Source organism: Aphidius gifuensis, linkage group LG2, assembly GCF_014905175.1.
Source record: "Aphidius gifuensis isolate YNYX2018 linkage group LG2, ASM1490517v1, whole genome shotgun sequence".
NCBI lineage: Eukaryota > Metazoa > Arthropoda > Insecta > Hymenoptera > Braconidae > Aphidius > Aphidius gifuensis.
Window position 1 is genome coordinate 28,247,951 of NC_057789.1, and position 14,491 is coordinate 28,262,441.

The 14,491-nt window shown below is 24.8% G+C and overlaps 4 protein-coding genes across 5 annotated transcripts; 2 read left to right on the forward strand and 2 right to left on the reverse strand.

Annotated features, from left to right (window-relative positions):
- The first annotated feature begins 2,402 nt into the window (after positions 1–2,402).
- Positions 2,403–8,327, forward strand: LOC122850046 (aminopeptidase N). Of its 2 annotated transcripts, none has more exons than XM_044149025.1 (13): positions 2,403–2,733; positions 2,971–3,218; positions 3,314–3,508; positions 3,632–3,787; positions 3,866–4,198; positions 4,301–4,451; positions 4,527–4,653; positions 4,719–4,809; positions 5,157–5,337; positions 5,440–5,644; positions 5,788–6,068; positions 6,140–6,342; positions 6,415–8,327. In XM_044149025.1, the coding sequence occupies exons 1-13, from the start codon at positions 2,665–2,667 to the stop codon at positions 7,028–7,030; spliced, it is 2,856 nt and encodes a 951-aa protein (XP_044004960.1). In that variant the 5' UTR covers positions 2,403–2,664; the 3' UTR covers positions 7,031–8,327. The 2 variants fall into 2 exon arrangements, with proteins under 2 accessions (XP_044004960.1, XP_044004959.1); XM_044149024.1 differs by having other exon boundaries at positions 2,484–2,733; positions 2,947–3,218.
- Positions 7,289–9,412, reverse strand: LOC122850047 (lambda-crystallin homolog). The gene is made up of 7 exons (XM_044149026.1): positions 9,397–9,412; positions 8,687–8,819; positions 8,420–8,607; positions 8,147–8,355; positions 7,835–7,992; positions 7,617–7,759; positions 7,289–7,557 (listed from the first exon to the last, which is right to left on the reverse strand). The coding sequence occupies exons 2-7, from the start codon at positions 8,719–8,721 to the stop codon at positions 7,349–7,351; spliced, it is 942 nt and encodes a 313-aa protein (XP_044004961.1). The 5' UTR covers positions 8,722–8,819; positions 9,397–9,412; the 3' UTR covers positions 7,289–7,348.
- On the forward strand, positions 9,384–11,960 carry LOC122850683 (serine/threonine-protein kinase TBK1). The gene is made up of 4 exons (XM_044149815.1): positions 9,384–9,552; positions 9,607–10,587; positions 10,666–11,736; positions 11,956–11,960. The coding sequence occupies exons 1-4, from the start codon at positions 9,384–9,386 to the stop codon at positions 11,958–11,960; spliced, it is 2,226 nt and encodes a 741-aa protein (XP_044005750.1).
- Positions 11,891–14,444, reverse strand: LOC122850048 (protein VAC14 homolog). Its single transcript, XM_044149027.1, has 3 exons — positions 14,190–14,444; positions 12,572–14,099; positions 11,891–12,500 (listed from the first exon to the last, which is right to left on the reverse strand). The coding sequence occupies exons 1-3, from the start codon at positions 14,291–14,293 to the stop codon at positions 11,970–11,972; spliced, it is 2,163 nt and encodes a 720-aa protein (XP_044004962.1). The 5' UTR covers positions 14,294–14,444; the 3' UTR covers positions 11,891–11,969.
- Between the last annotated feature and the right edge of the window lie 47 nt (positions 14,445–14,491).

Sequence of the window (14,491 nt, forward strand, 5' to 3'; positions counted from 1 at the left end):
AATAATAGAAAAAGGCAAACAGAAAGAAATTCCTATATGAGTAATTGAGAGAAAAACAATGACCAATCAAATGTCCGGAAGACCGATGATGTTTGTCCTTTTTATATAAAACGAGCACATTGGCGCGCTACGCGCGCCTGTATCTATACCTTCTAAAAGGTTCATTGTTCATTGATTTTATAAACACAAGTATTATCATAAAAAAAAAAAAGAATGAATAAATTGACGAAAAATTTTTTCAATTTATTTATTTACACATAAATCACACATAATTCACACGTAATTTTTAGTCTAAAAACGTCAAGATTGAATGTTTACTGAAAAAGTTGTGCTAGCTTAATATGTCAATTTTAAAAAAAAATATAAAAAATATTTAGAAAAATTTTGTTTTTGAATTATTTCTTCACACATGAAAAACACATAATTCGCACAAAATTTCAAGCCCAATTGCATCAAAATCCGATAATTATTAAAAAAGTTGTGCTAGCTTAATATGTGAATTTTTTAAAAAAATGTAAAAAATATTTTAAAAAATTTTCTTTCAAATTTATTTCTTCACACATAAAAAACACATAAATCGTGCAAAATTTTGAGCCCAAGTGCATTGAGATCCGATGATTATTGAGAAAGTTGTGCTAGCTTAATATATGAATTTTTTAAAAAAATGTAAAAAATAAAAAAAAAAAATTTTTTTTAAATTTATTTCTTCACACATAAAAAACACATAATTCGCCTAAAATTTTAAGCCCAATTGCATCAAGATCCGATGATTATTAAAAAAGTTGTGCTAGCTTAATATGTCAATTTTAAAAAAAAATATAGAAAATATTTAAAAAAATTTTCTTTCAAATTTATTTCTTCACACATAAAAAACACATAATTCGCACAAAATTTTAAGCCCAATTGCATCGAGATCCGATGATTATTGAAAAAGTTGTGCTAGCTTAATATTCTGAATTTTTTAAAAAAATGTAAAAAATAAAAAAAAAATTTTCTTTCAAATTTATTTTTTCACACATAAAAAACACATAATTCGCACAAAATTTGAAGCCCAATTGCATCGAGATCCGATGATTATTAAAAAAGTTGTGCTAGCTTAATATGTCAATTTAAAAAAAATATATAAAAAATATTAAAAAAAATTTTCTTTCAAATTTATTTCTTCAAACATAAAAAACACATAATTCGCCTAAAATTTTAAGCCCAATTGCATCGAGATTCGATGATTATTGAGAAAGTTGTGCTAGCTTAATATGTCAATTTTAAAAAAAAATGTAAAAAATATTTAAAAAAATTTTGTTTTTAAATTATTTCTTTACACATAAAAAACACATAATTCGCACAAAATTTTGAGCCCAATTGCATTAAGATCCGATGATTATTGAAAAAGTTGTGCTAGCTCAATATGTCAATTTTAAAAAAAAATATAAAAAATATTTTAAAAATTTTTGTTTTTAAATTATTTCTTCACACATAAAAAACACATAATTCGCACAAAATTTTAAGCCCAATTGCATCAAGATCTAATAATTATTAAAAAAGTTGTGCTAGCTTAAGTCAATTTTAATAAAAAAAGTATAAAAAATATCAAAATAAATTTTGTTTACTCGCTTTTTTTTTTTGTTTTTTCGTTGCTAACGAAATAAATAAAAAAATAATAGAAAAAGGCAAACAGAAAGAAATTCGTATGAGAGTAAGTGAGAAAAAAACAATGACCAATCAAGTGTCCGGAAGACCGATGATGTTTGTCCTTTTATATTAGGAAAAAAAAAAAAAAGAAAATTGTTGAAAAAGAATTTTTCAATAAACAAACAATCGGTTATTTTTTTTTTTATTATCAATATAGATCTGCACTTTATTCATCGATTTAAATAAAAAAAAAAAAATTGAAAAAAAAACCAATTTAAAGTGAATAACAAAATCGATATTTGTAAATAAATAATTAAAAATATATTTTTTGTTAATATAAATGAATAAATTAAATTTAAAAAAAAATGCAATTAATTTTAAATCAATATAATAATAATTATTGTTAAAAAAAACAATTGTAAAAAAAATAATTTAAATATATATTTTAAAATAGTTTAAATGAAATATTATTTATGTAATGATAAAATATAAGTTAGAGTTAAATCTTGTCTCCCTATTGTACTAAAAACATTTACGAATTGGTCCATTGACGTCTATTTGACATAAAATGTAACCAATTGGATAATCATCTGATTGAACCACGTGTTCGTACCACAAATGTGTTATTATACTGATGGCGTTAAGGGGACAAATCCGTACTTGAAGTGAATCTCCAATCACTGGCTACAATCATCATCATCATGTTTTTTTTTTTTTTTTTCATAATATTTGTTAATACTTGCTTTTTTTTACCTTGCCTGTATGTAGCTGTTGCATAAATTCAATCCGGGGTGTTGAAATTGGTCCAGAGGAGTGAAGAGACAGAGGAAAAAATTATTTAAATATTGTAACAAGATAAATTGGCAGTTGACGAAGGGCTACCTTGTATTACACTACTCATTTTATTTTCAAATATTACGTTGTAAAAATAGTGTTACATATTAATATTTTTTATATTTTATTTTTTAAATAAATATTTAATTGTTGTTGTTGTTAGCTTTGTGGTAGGTTATTTTTTATAAAAGTTTTATCAAAATGAGGCAAATTGCCTCTTTTGCATTTTACATTGCGTTGTTTGTGATTTTACAAATTATCTTGGCTGACGTAAGTGTGAAATTATGGTTTTTAATTGGTTGTATTAAAAATTTATAAACTTGGATAATTAAAAAAAAATTTATTTTGTCAAAATAAAATATACAAGAGTATTTTTAATAATTAATTTAGATAGTAAATAGTAAATAATATTAAATCATCATATAGAGATAAATGATAAATAAATTAATGATAATTGTAAAAATATAAAATAAAAAATTTCAGGGATGTACGTATTGTTCCTTACAGAATAGAACAAAATCAAAACGTAGTATTGACTTTAATGATGTCCTGAAATTACCAGCATATCGTATGCCAAGAGATTTGAAGCCTTTGAATTATCAATTGGAAATTCGTCCATCAACAAAAGATGCAATATTCAAAGCTCGAGTTAAAATTGATGCATTATGGTCTATTGAAGGTTCAAGAATTAAACTCGATGCACATTCTGATCTGCATATTACTGAAGTTGATATAAAATGTTTAACTAACAACACGTGAGTTAATTTCATCAATTAATTATAAATTTTTCCAAATAATAAATCATATTTTCATTTATTTTAAAATTTAAATAATAAATTATTCGTTAAAGAGATACATGGGAAAATGCAACAATTGCTGGTCTTGAACATAATACTAAAAAATCAGAATATAATATTGACTTGCAACAATGGTATACAGTTGGAAGAAAATGTCAATTAAATATTAATTTTACTGGTAATATAAGTACCAGTGAAACATCAGGAATTTTTATGAATTCATATTTGGATACCCTGGTGCAAGCACAGTAAGTTTATACCAAAAAATAATCTAAAATATTATAAAAAAAATAATTTTACAATAACAATATAATTATCAATTATTTATTAATATTATTGTTTATATTTTTCAAACGACGTACTGTTGTTAGCGTGTTTGTTGCAACACATTTAAGACTCAATAATGCAAGAAAATTATTTCCTTGTATTGATGAACCTGAGTACAAAGCAACATTTGATTTATCGATAATCAGACCAAGAACAATGATTGCCAGAGCAAATACACCAATTAAAATAACAACTGATGTGTAAGAATATTAATTAATTATTTAATAATTTTTTTTGTAATATTATTTTTAATATAAATTGATTGTTAAATAATAAAGACCAAATGATCCCAACTACTTGATGGATATATTTGAAAAAACACCGGAAATGTCGACGTATCAATTGGCCTTCATGATATCCGACTTTGAGAGTTTATCACCAACAAGAACAGTTAATCGTATTGAAGGTCGTAATCCATTGGATATTAAAGTATGGGGGAGAAAAGAATATTTAACAACATTATCAAAAGTACCAAATAAAATTGTAACAATTATTAATTATTTACAAAATTATTTTAATATATCAATTGGTATATCGAAAATTGATCTTGTTGCAATGCCAATGTATACTGCAACAAAAGCATCTGATAATTGGGGCCTAATGTTTTTCAGGTAATTTATATATTTTTATTTAATTATAAATTTTTTTCATTGATAAATTAATAGAGAAAAAAAAAATTATTCAAACTAAAATTAATTAATTTTATTTTCAAGGGAAAGTGAACTTAGTAGTCCACTTGTTTGGAACACAGCCTACGAGTTGATTTATCAATGGATTGGACAAAGAGTTACACCATTTAGATGGAGTGATGCTCAAGTTAACAAAGCTCTTAATTCATTTTTGGCATCAAAAACAACTGTTGATGTAGATGATTAATATTAATATTTAATTTACAAAAATATATCTATTGAATTATAATTTAATTTTGATATTATACAGATTGATCCAAATGAAATGGAGGGTAAATGGCCAATGACACTTTTGTATTCTCTTTATTATGAATTTGGAAAAACATTTCCATTTTCAAGAGTTGCTGGAATTAGACACGAGGCTGCATCAGCAAAAAGTAAAAATATAAATTATTATTTATTATTTATATGCAATTTTATTTATTTATTTATAATTTATTAGCTGAGCTGATATTTCGTATGTTCAATTACACAATGAGCGAGGAATTATTTAGAAAAGGTGTTCAAAAACTTCTTCATGAATCAGCAACAAAGTAATGTTTAAAAATAATTTTATAAAATATCACAAGAAAATTTACTGTTTGTGTATTTATGATCATATGTGCTTTGATAAAAGTAGACATTAAGATTTCCTGTGGTCTTGAATAACATTAACAGTCGACTGTTATCTTGACAAATGTTCCTATAAAACTACTCATTTAATAGCCTCTTAATACCTCCATTCACATAACTAGAAAAAAAAAAATACAATATCCTTTTTTATTTATTTAAACAATATACAATATGATTTTTTTTTTTTTTAATTAATATCATTATTATTATTAATAATTTAAATAATTACTTGTTGTTTTTTCATTTTTTTTTTTTTATTTTTCTTTAGCCGAAGTTTTTATGCAAATGACATATTTATGCATCTTGACACAGTGAGATTAGAAAATAATTTGACATTACCGAGTGATCTGACAATCAGTAATATTGCAGCACCTTGGATTAATCGTGATCGTGTGCCACTCGTAACGGTAACGCGTAATTACGAAACCGGAAACATAAATTTTACACAGGTAATATGTTTTTTTTTTTTTTTAAATATACTTTCAAGGCAAAAAATGATTGACTATTTTTTTTTTTATTTTGTAAATAAATTTTTAATTTATTTATTATAGAATGTTTATCTTCGTGAACCAGCACCACCTTCCAATGAAAAAATGTCATATTCTTGGGATATTCCAATTGTCATGATATCAGAAAATACTTTAAATTTGACCCAGCTATATCCAACTTTTTGGATGACAAAATCTGATTTATTTGTAACTATTGAAACTGATATTGATAATAATGAATTTATTATTGTTAATCCTGAAGAAATTGGTAATTAAATAATTTGCATTACAAATTTTGTTGTAGCTATTGAATTAATTTCGTCAATCGAAATTAATATTAAAATATTTTTTAAAAATATTTCGATTGATTATTTGTTAAATTAAATAATTATTTATAAATTTTTTTAACAGGTATGTTTCCGGTAAATTATGACATGTGTAATTGGGCAATGATTAGTGAATTTTTACAAGGACCAAAACGTGAATCGATACCAGTATTAACACGTGCAAAATTACTTCACGATGCATGGAACATGGCATACGCTGGAAATTTTTGTTTCGACATTGCTTTGAATATGACATTATTTTTAAAAAATGAAACAAGCCATGTTGTTTGGGAGCCATTTTTTACAATGATTGATCATGTTGGAAGAAGAATACAAGGTTCTGGAAGTGTATCAGCAAAATTCGAAGTAAATATTCTATAAAAAACAAATCCTCTAAAATAGAATTATATCTTTTCGTTTTTTTTAAATTTAAACAGGCATATGTATTTAGTCTTCTTGAGCCACTGTATAAAAATCAACTTGGTGAAGTACCACAAATAAATGAACCTTCATGGAAAATTCATATGCGTGGTTTAGTTAAAAACTTTTTATGTCGTGCTGGTTATCTTCCTTGTGTCAAAGAAGCAGAGGAACAATACAGAAAATGGATGAAAGATGATGAACCTGATGAAGGAAATCCGTAAGTTTAAATGACATTAATAAATAAATAAAAAAAAATAATTAATGAATGTTTTTTTTCATTTAAATATAGAGTGGCAAATGAATTTATTTGTCCAGTATTTCGATGGGGAACAATGGAAGAATGGGAATTTGGTCTTCAACGTGTTATTAATTTTCCTCAAAAAACACTTGAAAGAAAACAAAGTGAAAGAACATATTTATTAAAAACACTTGCTGGTTGTCCAGTTGATAAAATAAAAATTGAAAAATTATTAAATATAACAATATTAAGTCAAAATACAAATTTTACTGATTCAGATATACATTTAGTATACAGTACATTGACTGGTAGTGCTGCTGGTTATTCAACATTATTTGATTTTCTTGTTGATAATTGGGATACAGTTAAACAAAAATTTGAAAATAAAAAACATTTATGGAATGGTATTGTTAATTCAGCAACATCATCATTTAGTACACAAGAAGGATATGATATGGTATCAGAATTATATGCAAATAAACAAGGTGAATTTGATTCAGCTGATTCACTTATGGAAAAAGTACTTGATGATATTGATCAAGAATCAAAATGGAGTGAAAAAAATATACCAGTTATTGATTCATGGTTACAAAAAAATGTTAAAATTAAACCAACAATGCTTATGTCATTTTCTCGACAAATAACAACTGTTAAACCAATTATTTAATCAAAAATAATTTAACTAAAACAAACAAAAAAAAAAACATAATTATTAATCAATTGTATTTTTATTATTCATATATTAAAATGAATAATTTATATAATTTTCTATATTTATTTTTAACACACAGAAACACACACAGTTTAAAGAAATAAAAATGTAAAATTTAACTGTGTAAATTTTTTCTAGTAATATTTATTGCAAAAAAAAAAATCTAAAACTTGATAATTTATTCATCAAAAATATTTATTTATATTTATTGGATAAATTTAAATTGCACATGATAAATTTATAGTTGATATATTTTTTTTTTAAAATAATAAATCAATTGAGTTCTTTTTTGAGAATTGATAATTTTGTAAGAGCAAGATCACGCCATGCTCGACGTTCTTGAAGTTTATCAAGTGGACAAATTTCTTCAAGTTGTTTTGATATTTCATCAGCTGGTGGTCCAACAAATTTTGGTGTTGGTCCAAATGTTTCACTGACATCATAAATTGATTTATTATATGTCTCGCAATATTTTTTCATACCTAAAAAAAATATATTGACAATTATTTTAATAATATTTGTTCTTATATGATTAATGTACCTTCAGCATTTAAATGAGCTGCTTCAAAAGCACCAAGAAAAGCGTAACGCATGCCAAGCCCTTCACTCATAACAGTATCAACGTCTTTGACACTTAAAACACCATCAGTTACAAGTCTCCAAGCTTCATTTAAAATTGCATATCTAAAAAAATATAATTTATATTTTTTAACATATTTAATTACTGATTAGGCTAAATAATAATAAATAATTTAATACTGTAAACGATTAAGAGCAAATCCATCAATTTCACGAGAAAAAACAACTGGACTTTGTCCAATTTCTGTCATAATTTCTTTAGTTTTTGCTGATATCTCTGGCTTTGTCCATGGGCTTGGTACAATTTCAACAAGTGGTACATAATAAGGAGGATTCACCTGAAATTAAATTCATCTTATAAGTTATAATATAAAATTTTATTCATCATTGAAAAAATCATTTATAGATATCTTATCATCTTGGCTTTTCAATGCTGAACTACTTGCTTATCTTGGACTATATTTTTATCAATAAAGAACAGATAAAACTTACTGGATGTGAAACGATAACTTGTGAACGATGCTTTAGACTTTCTGAGAATAATGATGGCTTGAATGTTGAAGTTGATGATGATATAATTGTTTTATCATCAACATATTTATCAATTTCCGCATAAAGTTTTTTTTTTAAATCCAAATTTTCCGGTATACATTCTTGTATTAATTTTGCATTTTTTAATACATCAGTAATACTTGATGTACCTAATTGATGTATAATTTATGTTTATTAATTTTCTTGATGTATTTATTTTAAATAAAATTTTACCTTTAATGAGTGCAAATTGTTGATCAGCTTTAAGGCTTCCACGTAAAAGTCCACCTTGTTCAAGTTTTTTAAGCTGTTGTTGAATGTCTTCAAGTGCTTTATCAATTTGTTCTTGAACAACATCATAAATTGTGACGTTGTAGCCAACACTTGCAAATAACATTGCCCAACTTTTACCAATGAGACCACTGAAATTTAAAAGACCCAATAAATATAAATTTAATTAATAGGAAAATATTTTTACAAATTTAATTATCATATTTTTACCTGCCAATGATACCAATGTTTTCGTTCTTTGACATATTGTCAGTTGTATTTATTATTCAACTTGGGAATAGTGATTGTGTTAAAAAAATCTGTCCAAGCCAGTCAAGACTTTTAGCATAACTGTTGCTATGCACTATAAAGATATAATCATACAGATAATTATTATAAAATATTGCACATTCTTATCGCATGATTATTTCACCCACTTTCAGTACACATGTTTGTTGTTTTTTTTTATTTTTTACACCGCTTACAACGCCACTAATCCACTTGTTTACTGACAACAACAACAACAAGTGTAATTGCGTCAATTAATAATTAATACAGTTGAAAATGTGCATTGATTTAATAAATAAAACATAATTCAATTTAATTTATATATTATTAATGCAGAATTAAAATGTCAACATGTCAAACACAACAATAACATAACCTCATAGAAAAACGTCAAAACAAATATAAAAAAAATAAACAAAAACAAAAAAATATAGAGCAATAAACCGTTATTGTTAAAATATTACAACACAAAAAAATTAAGAAAGTTTAACAAATAAATGATTAATAAATGGCTGTGTTAAAAATAAAAAATATATTATAAATGTAAGTATTAAAAAAAATATAAATAAAATAACAAATAAATATACAAAAATTAAATTAATTTTTCTAGATAATTTGGGTGGAAAAAAAAAATAATAAAATGTCGTATTTACGTGGTTCTGCAAATTATGTTTGGTGTACAACAAGTGTACTTGGTAAAGGTGCAACTGGAGCAGTATTTCAAGGTGTTGATAAAAATAATGGTCAACCAGTTGCTGTTAAAACATTTAATCAATTATCACATATGCGTCCAATGGATGTACAAATGCGTGAATTTCAAGTATTAAAAAAGGTAAAACATGAAAATATTGTTAAATTATTAGCAATTGAAGAAGAACAAGATGGACGTGGTAAAGTAATTGTTATGGAGTTATGTACTGGTGGTAGTTTATTTAATATTTTGGATGATCCAGAAAATACATATGGTTTATCAGAAAATGAATTTTTATTAGTACTTGAACATTTATGTGCTGGTATGAAACATCTTAGAGATAATAATCTTGTTCATCGTGATTTAAAACCAGGTAATATTATGAAATATATTGCTGATGATGGTTCAACAATATATAAATTAACTGATTTTGGTGCTGCTAGAGAATTACAAGAGGATCAACAATTTGTATCACTTTATGGTACTGAAGAATATTTACATCCTGATATGTATGAAAGAGCTGTATTACGTAAACCAGTTGGTAAAACATTTGGTGCAACAGTTGATCTTTGGAGTATTGGTGTAACATTGTATCATGTTGCAACTGGTAATTTGCCATTTCGTCCATTTGGTGGTAGAAGAAATAAAGAAACAATGTATTATATTACAACTAAAAAATCATCTGGTGTTATATCAGGTATTCAAACATCTGAAAATGGTTCAATTGAATGGAATCGTGATTTACCAAATAATTGTAGATTAAGTTATGGTATTAAAAAAATTGTAACACCATTATTAGCTGGTTTACTTGAAGTTGATCGTCAAAGAATATGGAGTTTTGATAGATTTTTTTCACAAGTTACTGATATATTATGTAGAAAAAATTTTCATATATTTAATATTCATACAATGCAGCTAATTAAAATATATTTACATCCAGATGATCAATTACATGTGCTACGTACATCAATACATGAACAAACTGATGTATCACCATCAACACAAATAATATTACTTGGTGAAATACCATTTACAAATATTATCAATGACACAACACCAGTTAGAGGCTATCCAATATCACAAATTACTATTGATACACCATTATTATTATTTTCAAAAGATAATAATAATGTTGTACCAGCTGTTATTAATGGTAATAATTTATCAACAAATTTACAAACAACAACAACGTCATCATCATCAACATTGACTTCGTCGTCATCAACAACAGTACCAACAAATGATTCAACATCAACAACAACATCAACAACAGCAACAACTGGTACATCAATTGTATCATCAACAATGAATAATGATAAAAATAAATTTACTGGTGAATCACCAATAATATTTCCAGTATTTGCAAATATTGTATCAGTTGAAAATGATGCAAGTCAAGCAAAATTAACATGTTCTGTTGGACATTCATGTAAACGAACAATTGATAGATTATCATTGTCAAGTAAATTATCACAAGATTCAGTTAATTCATTTATTGGTTTATTGTCATTTGAGTTGAAACGTTTAGTTGGAAAAACTGAAAGACTAAGAGAATTAACAAATACAATAAATAAAATAGCAATATCTGTTGTTAGATGTGAAACATTAGGTAAATTAATAATAAATAAATTTTCAAAAATAGATAAACAACAAGAATCAATGGAAATAACAAGATTTTTAAATGATTTAGAAATTCATGATTGGAAAAATGAATTAAAAGATAAAAGTAAACAGTTGTTTGGTGAAATTGCACCAGCAATTGGACAATTAAATCAAAAATATGTACATGATGGTATATTAAAAGCTGAATGGGATTCATCAACAAGACAATTATCATGTCCATGGAAAAATAAAACAAGTCAAAGAGCAACAACACTGGTTGATAGATTAAGAGATGGTTGGCAACATTTATTACGTGATAGAGCAACAAGAACATTGACATATAATGATGAACAATTTCATGTATTGGAAAGAATAAAAGTTACTGAAACTGGAAGAAGAATGAAATTATTATTAGAAAATGAATGTATACCATCAATAATACAAAGATCAGAATCACTTGCTGATTGGTATAAAATGGCACAAACAATATATTTACAATGTCAATTGCTAGATAAAGATCTTGATAATTATGAGGATATATTAGAAAATTATTCATACAGGCTATATCAAGAAAGTGCTGAAAGACATGAATCATTATTAGAATTAATTGAAAGATTACCAAATCGTCAATCAAGTGAACAATCATCAAATCTTCCAGATTCAATACGTGATGATGGAGCTAAAACATGGAGAAATATTTGTGATTTACAACAACAAATTAATTTAATTATTTATGAAAATAAAATACTTGCTGATAGTATTTATCGTTTAACTGATGATGATCATTGTTTTAAAAATAATGAATTAAATATTAATAATACAGATGATAAATTTGATAATGTAGATAAACAAAATGTTATTTAAATATTTTATTTATTAAATATATAATAAAATTTTTTAAAATAAAATTAAAATATAGTTTAAATATTAAAATTAATTACCATCATTAAATTGATTTGCAATGGAATCTCTGTCAACAAGTAAATTTAATTTTTTTAATCTTTTTTTATGTTCTTTATGCATATCTTGTACTTTTTCAAAATGTTTTAATAACATTGTAAAATCAATATCATTATTTTGTTTAAAATTATGATCAATTATTGAATTTTTATTATTATTTCTTAATGAATTTGTTGGTGGTATTGCAGCTAGTCTTTTGTGTAATGTTAAAAATGCATCACTTTGTGGTAATATCATTAATAAACCATATAAAGTTCTAACTAAATATTCATTTTTTTCTGGTTCTAATAATTCAAGTCTTAAATATGTAAATATTGGTGATTCAATTAATTGTACTAGTTTGTCAATTTCAGTTAAAAATTCAACAGTTACTTCAATACTTGCAAATGAACGTACAAGATCACATGCATGAGAATATTTTTGTCCAAGAAGACATAGTGCAACTGTTGCTACTGGATTATGACACCATGATTCATAAAGACACACAAATAAACTTTGACTTTCCTAAAAATTAAAACAAAATATTTATCATTTATTAATTTAACTTTATTAAATAATTTAAATATTTTTTTTACCTTTGAATTTAAATCTTTAAGCTTATTTCTTAGCTCAAATAATTCTGAACTTGTTAAAAGTATAACATTCAATGCTTGTATCATAACACAAGCAAATTTTAAATTTTTTTCTTCAAGTAATATTTCCGCCATAATACGATATATTTTTTCAGCACTTAATAATACACATAATTCTCTAATAATAAATGCACCTCTTTCTTCTAATAGAGTTTTATTTTTAGAAAATAATCTTAATAAATTAATAATAAATTTTGTAAAATATTTATTATTACCAGATGATAAATTAATATTATCTGTTTTAATAATTTCTGAAAATACAACAAGTGTTTGTTGTGTAACATCATCAGCACAATCACCAAGTATTTTCATCAATACAATAAATAAATCTTCAATATGATTATTCATTTTATCTGGTATATTTATAAACAAACAATATATCCATTTAAGTACAACAACTTTTGTTGGTACAGATGTGTGCATTAAATTTTTAGTCAATACTTCAACAACACTAACAAGATCTAATTTTTCACCAAGTATTGTATCATCATCATCATCATCAACAACAACAACATTATGTTTATTATTATCATCATCTTTATCATCACTATTATCAACAATATAATCTTTTGATGTTATTAATTTCATTAATAATTGATTAACTTGTGTTGCTGTATCTTTTATTGATTTTCTATTATCACCATCATATGCAAAACATGGTAATATTGCTGTTAATATACCAGATGTATATGGTAACATTTTTTTACCAGATAAATTAATAAATTCTTTGATCCATGTTACAGCTGTTAATTGTAATAACTCATCATTACTTTGTGCATGTGTTATTAGTATATTAATCATACCAGAATAATCAACTCTCGTTGGATTTGCTCTAATACTACGTAAAAATTCATTTAATACAGTATCAGTTATTTTTTTAATTTCAGGTGTTGGATCTTCAAGTATTTTATATAGACCATCTAGAATTTCTGGTAATTCAATTATAAAATCCATATCTGGTACAGCATCCAGTACTGATACCCATGATATTAAAAATTGTCTACCAAATGGATTTTTAGTATATATTTGTTCACGTAATATTGGCATAAATGCACGTAAATCAAACATACCAGAATCAGTTACAATATCTTTCATTAATCTATCAAGTAATTCTGTTGCATTTTTAATTTGTTGTTCTGGATCACATGATAATTTACTTATACCACTAAATATATCAGTAAATAATGGTAATACATCACATCTTGCTATTTTAACAACATTATAAAGACTTTCACATGCATAATAACGTACATTAACATCTGGATCACTAAAACATGTTAATATTGGATGTATTAAATCATCAATATATTTACCACTGTCTTTTCCTAAACCAACTGATATTGCACCAAGTCCAATTAAACCACCTTTACGTGTATTTGCATTATGTGATGCTGCAAAATCTTGTCCAAGTACTTTTAATAAACGTTTTATTTGTACTGTATTATTTCTTGCTGAAAATTCTTTAATCATTCTGAAATTTTTATATATTAAATTAAAACCAAAAATTAATATTACAAGTTTATTTGTTTATTTAATTATTTCATTTATTATTTAACCTTACTTTTCAATTTCAAGTGCTGCTGGTTTTCTTTTATCATATACTTTTTCATTTAACATACGTACACAAGCTGGACTAAGTGGTGCAAAATCTTTTTCAGACATCATTTTATTAATATTATATAAAACAACAATATTATTTATTTACAAAATAGAAGAATGTTTGACAGTTTGACAGATAAAATTTATTATTGTTTCTTTTTTTTATTTTTGTCTCTGTCACATCATGTAGCAAGTGGCTCCATTGGAACAATCTAAATTGATCGAAATATTTTTTTTTTTTTTCCATAGAAAACAAATAAATAA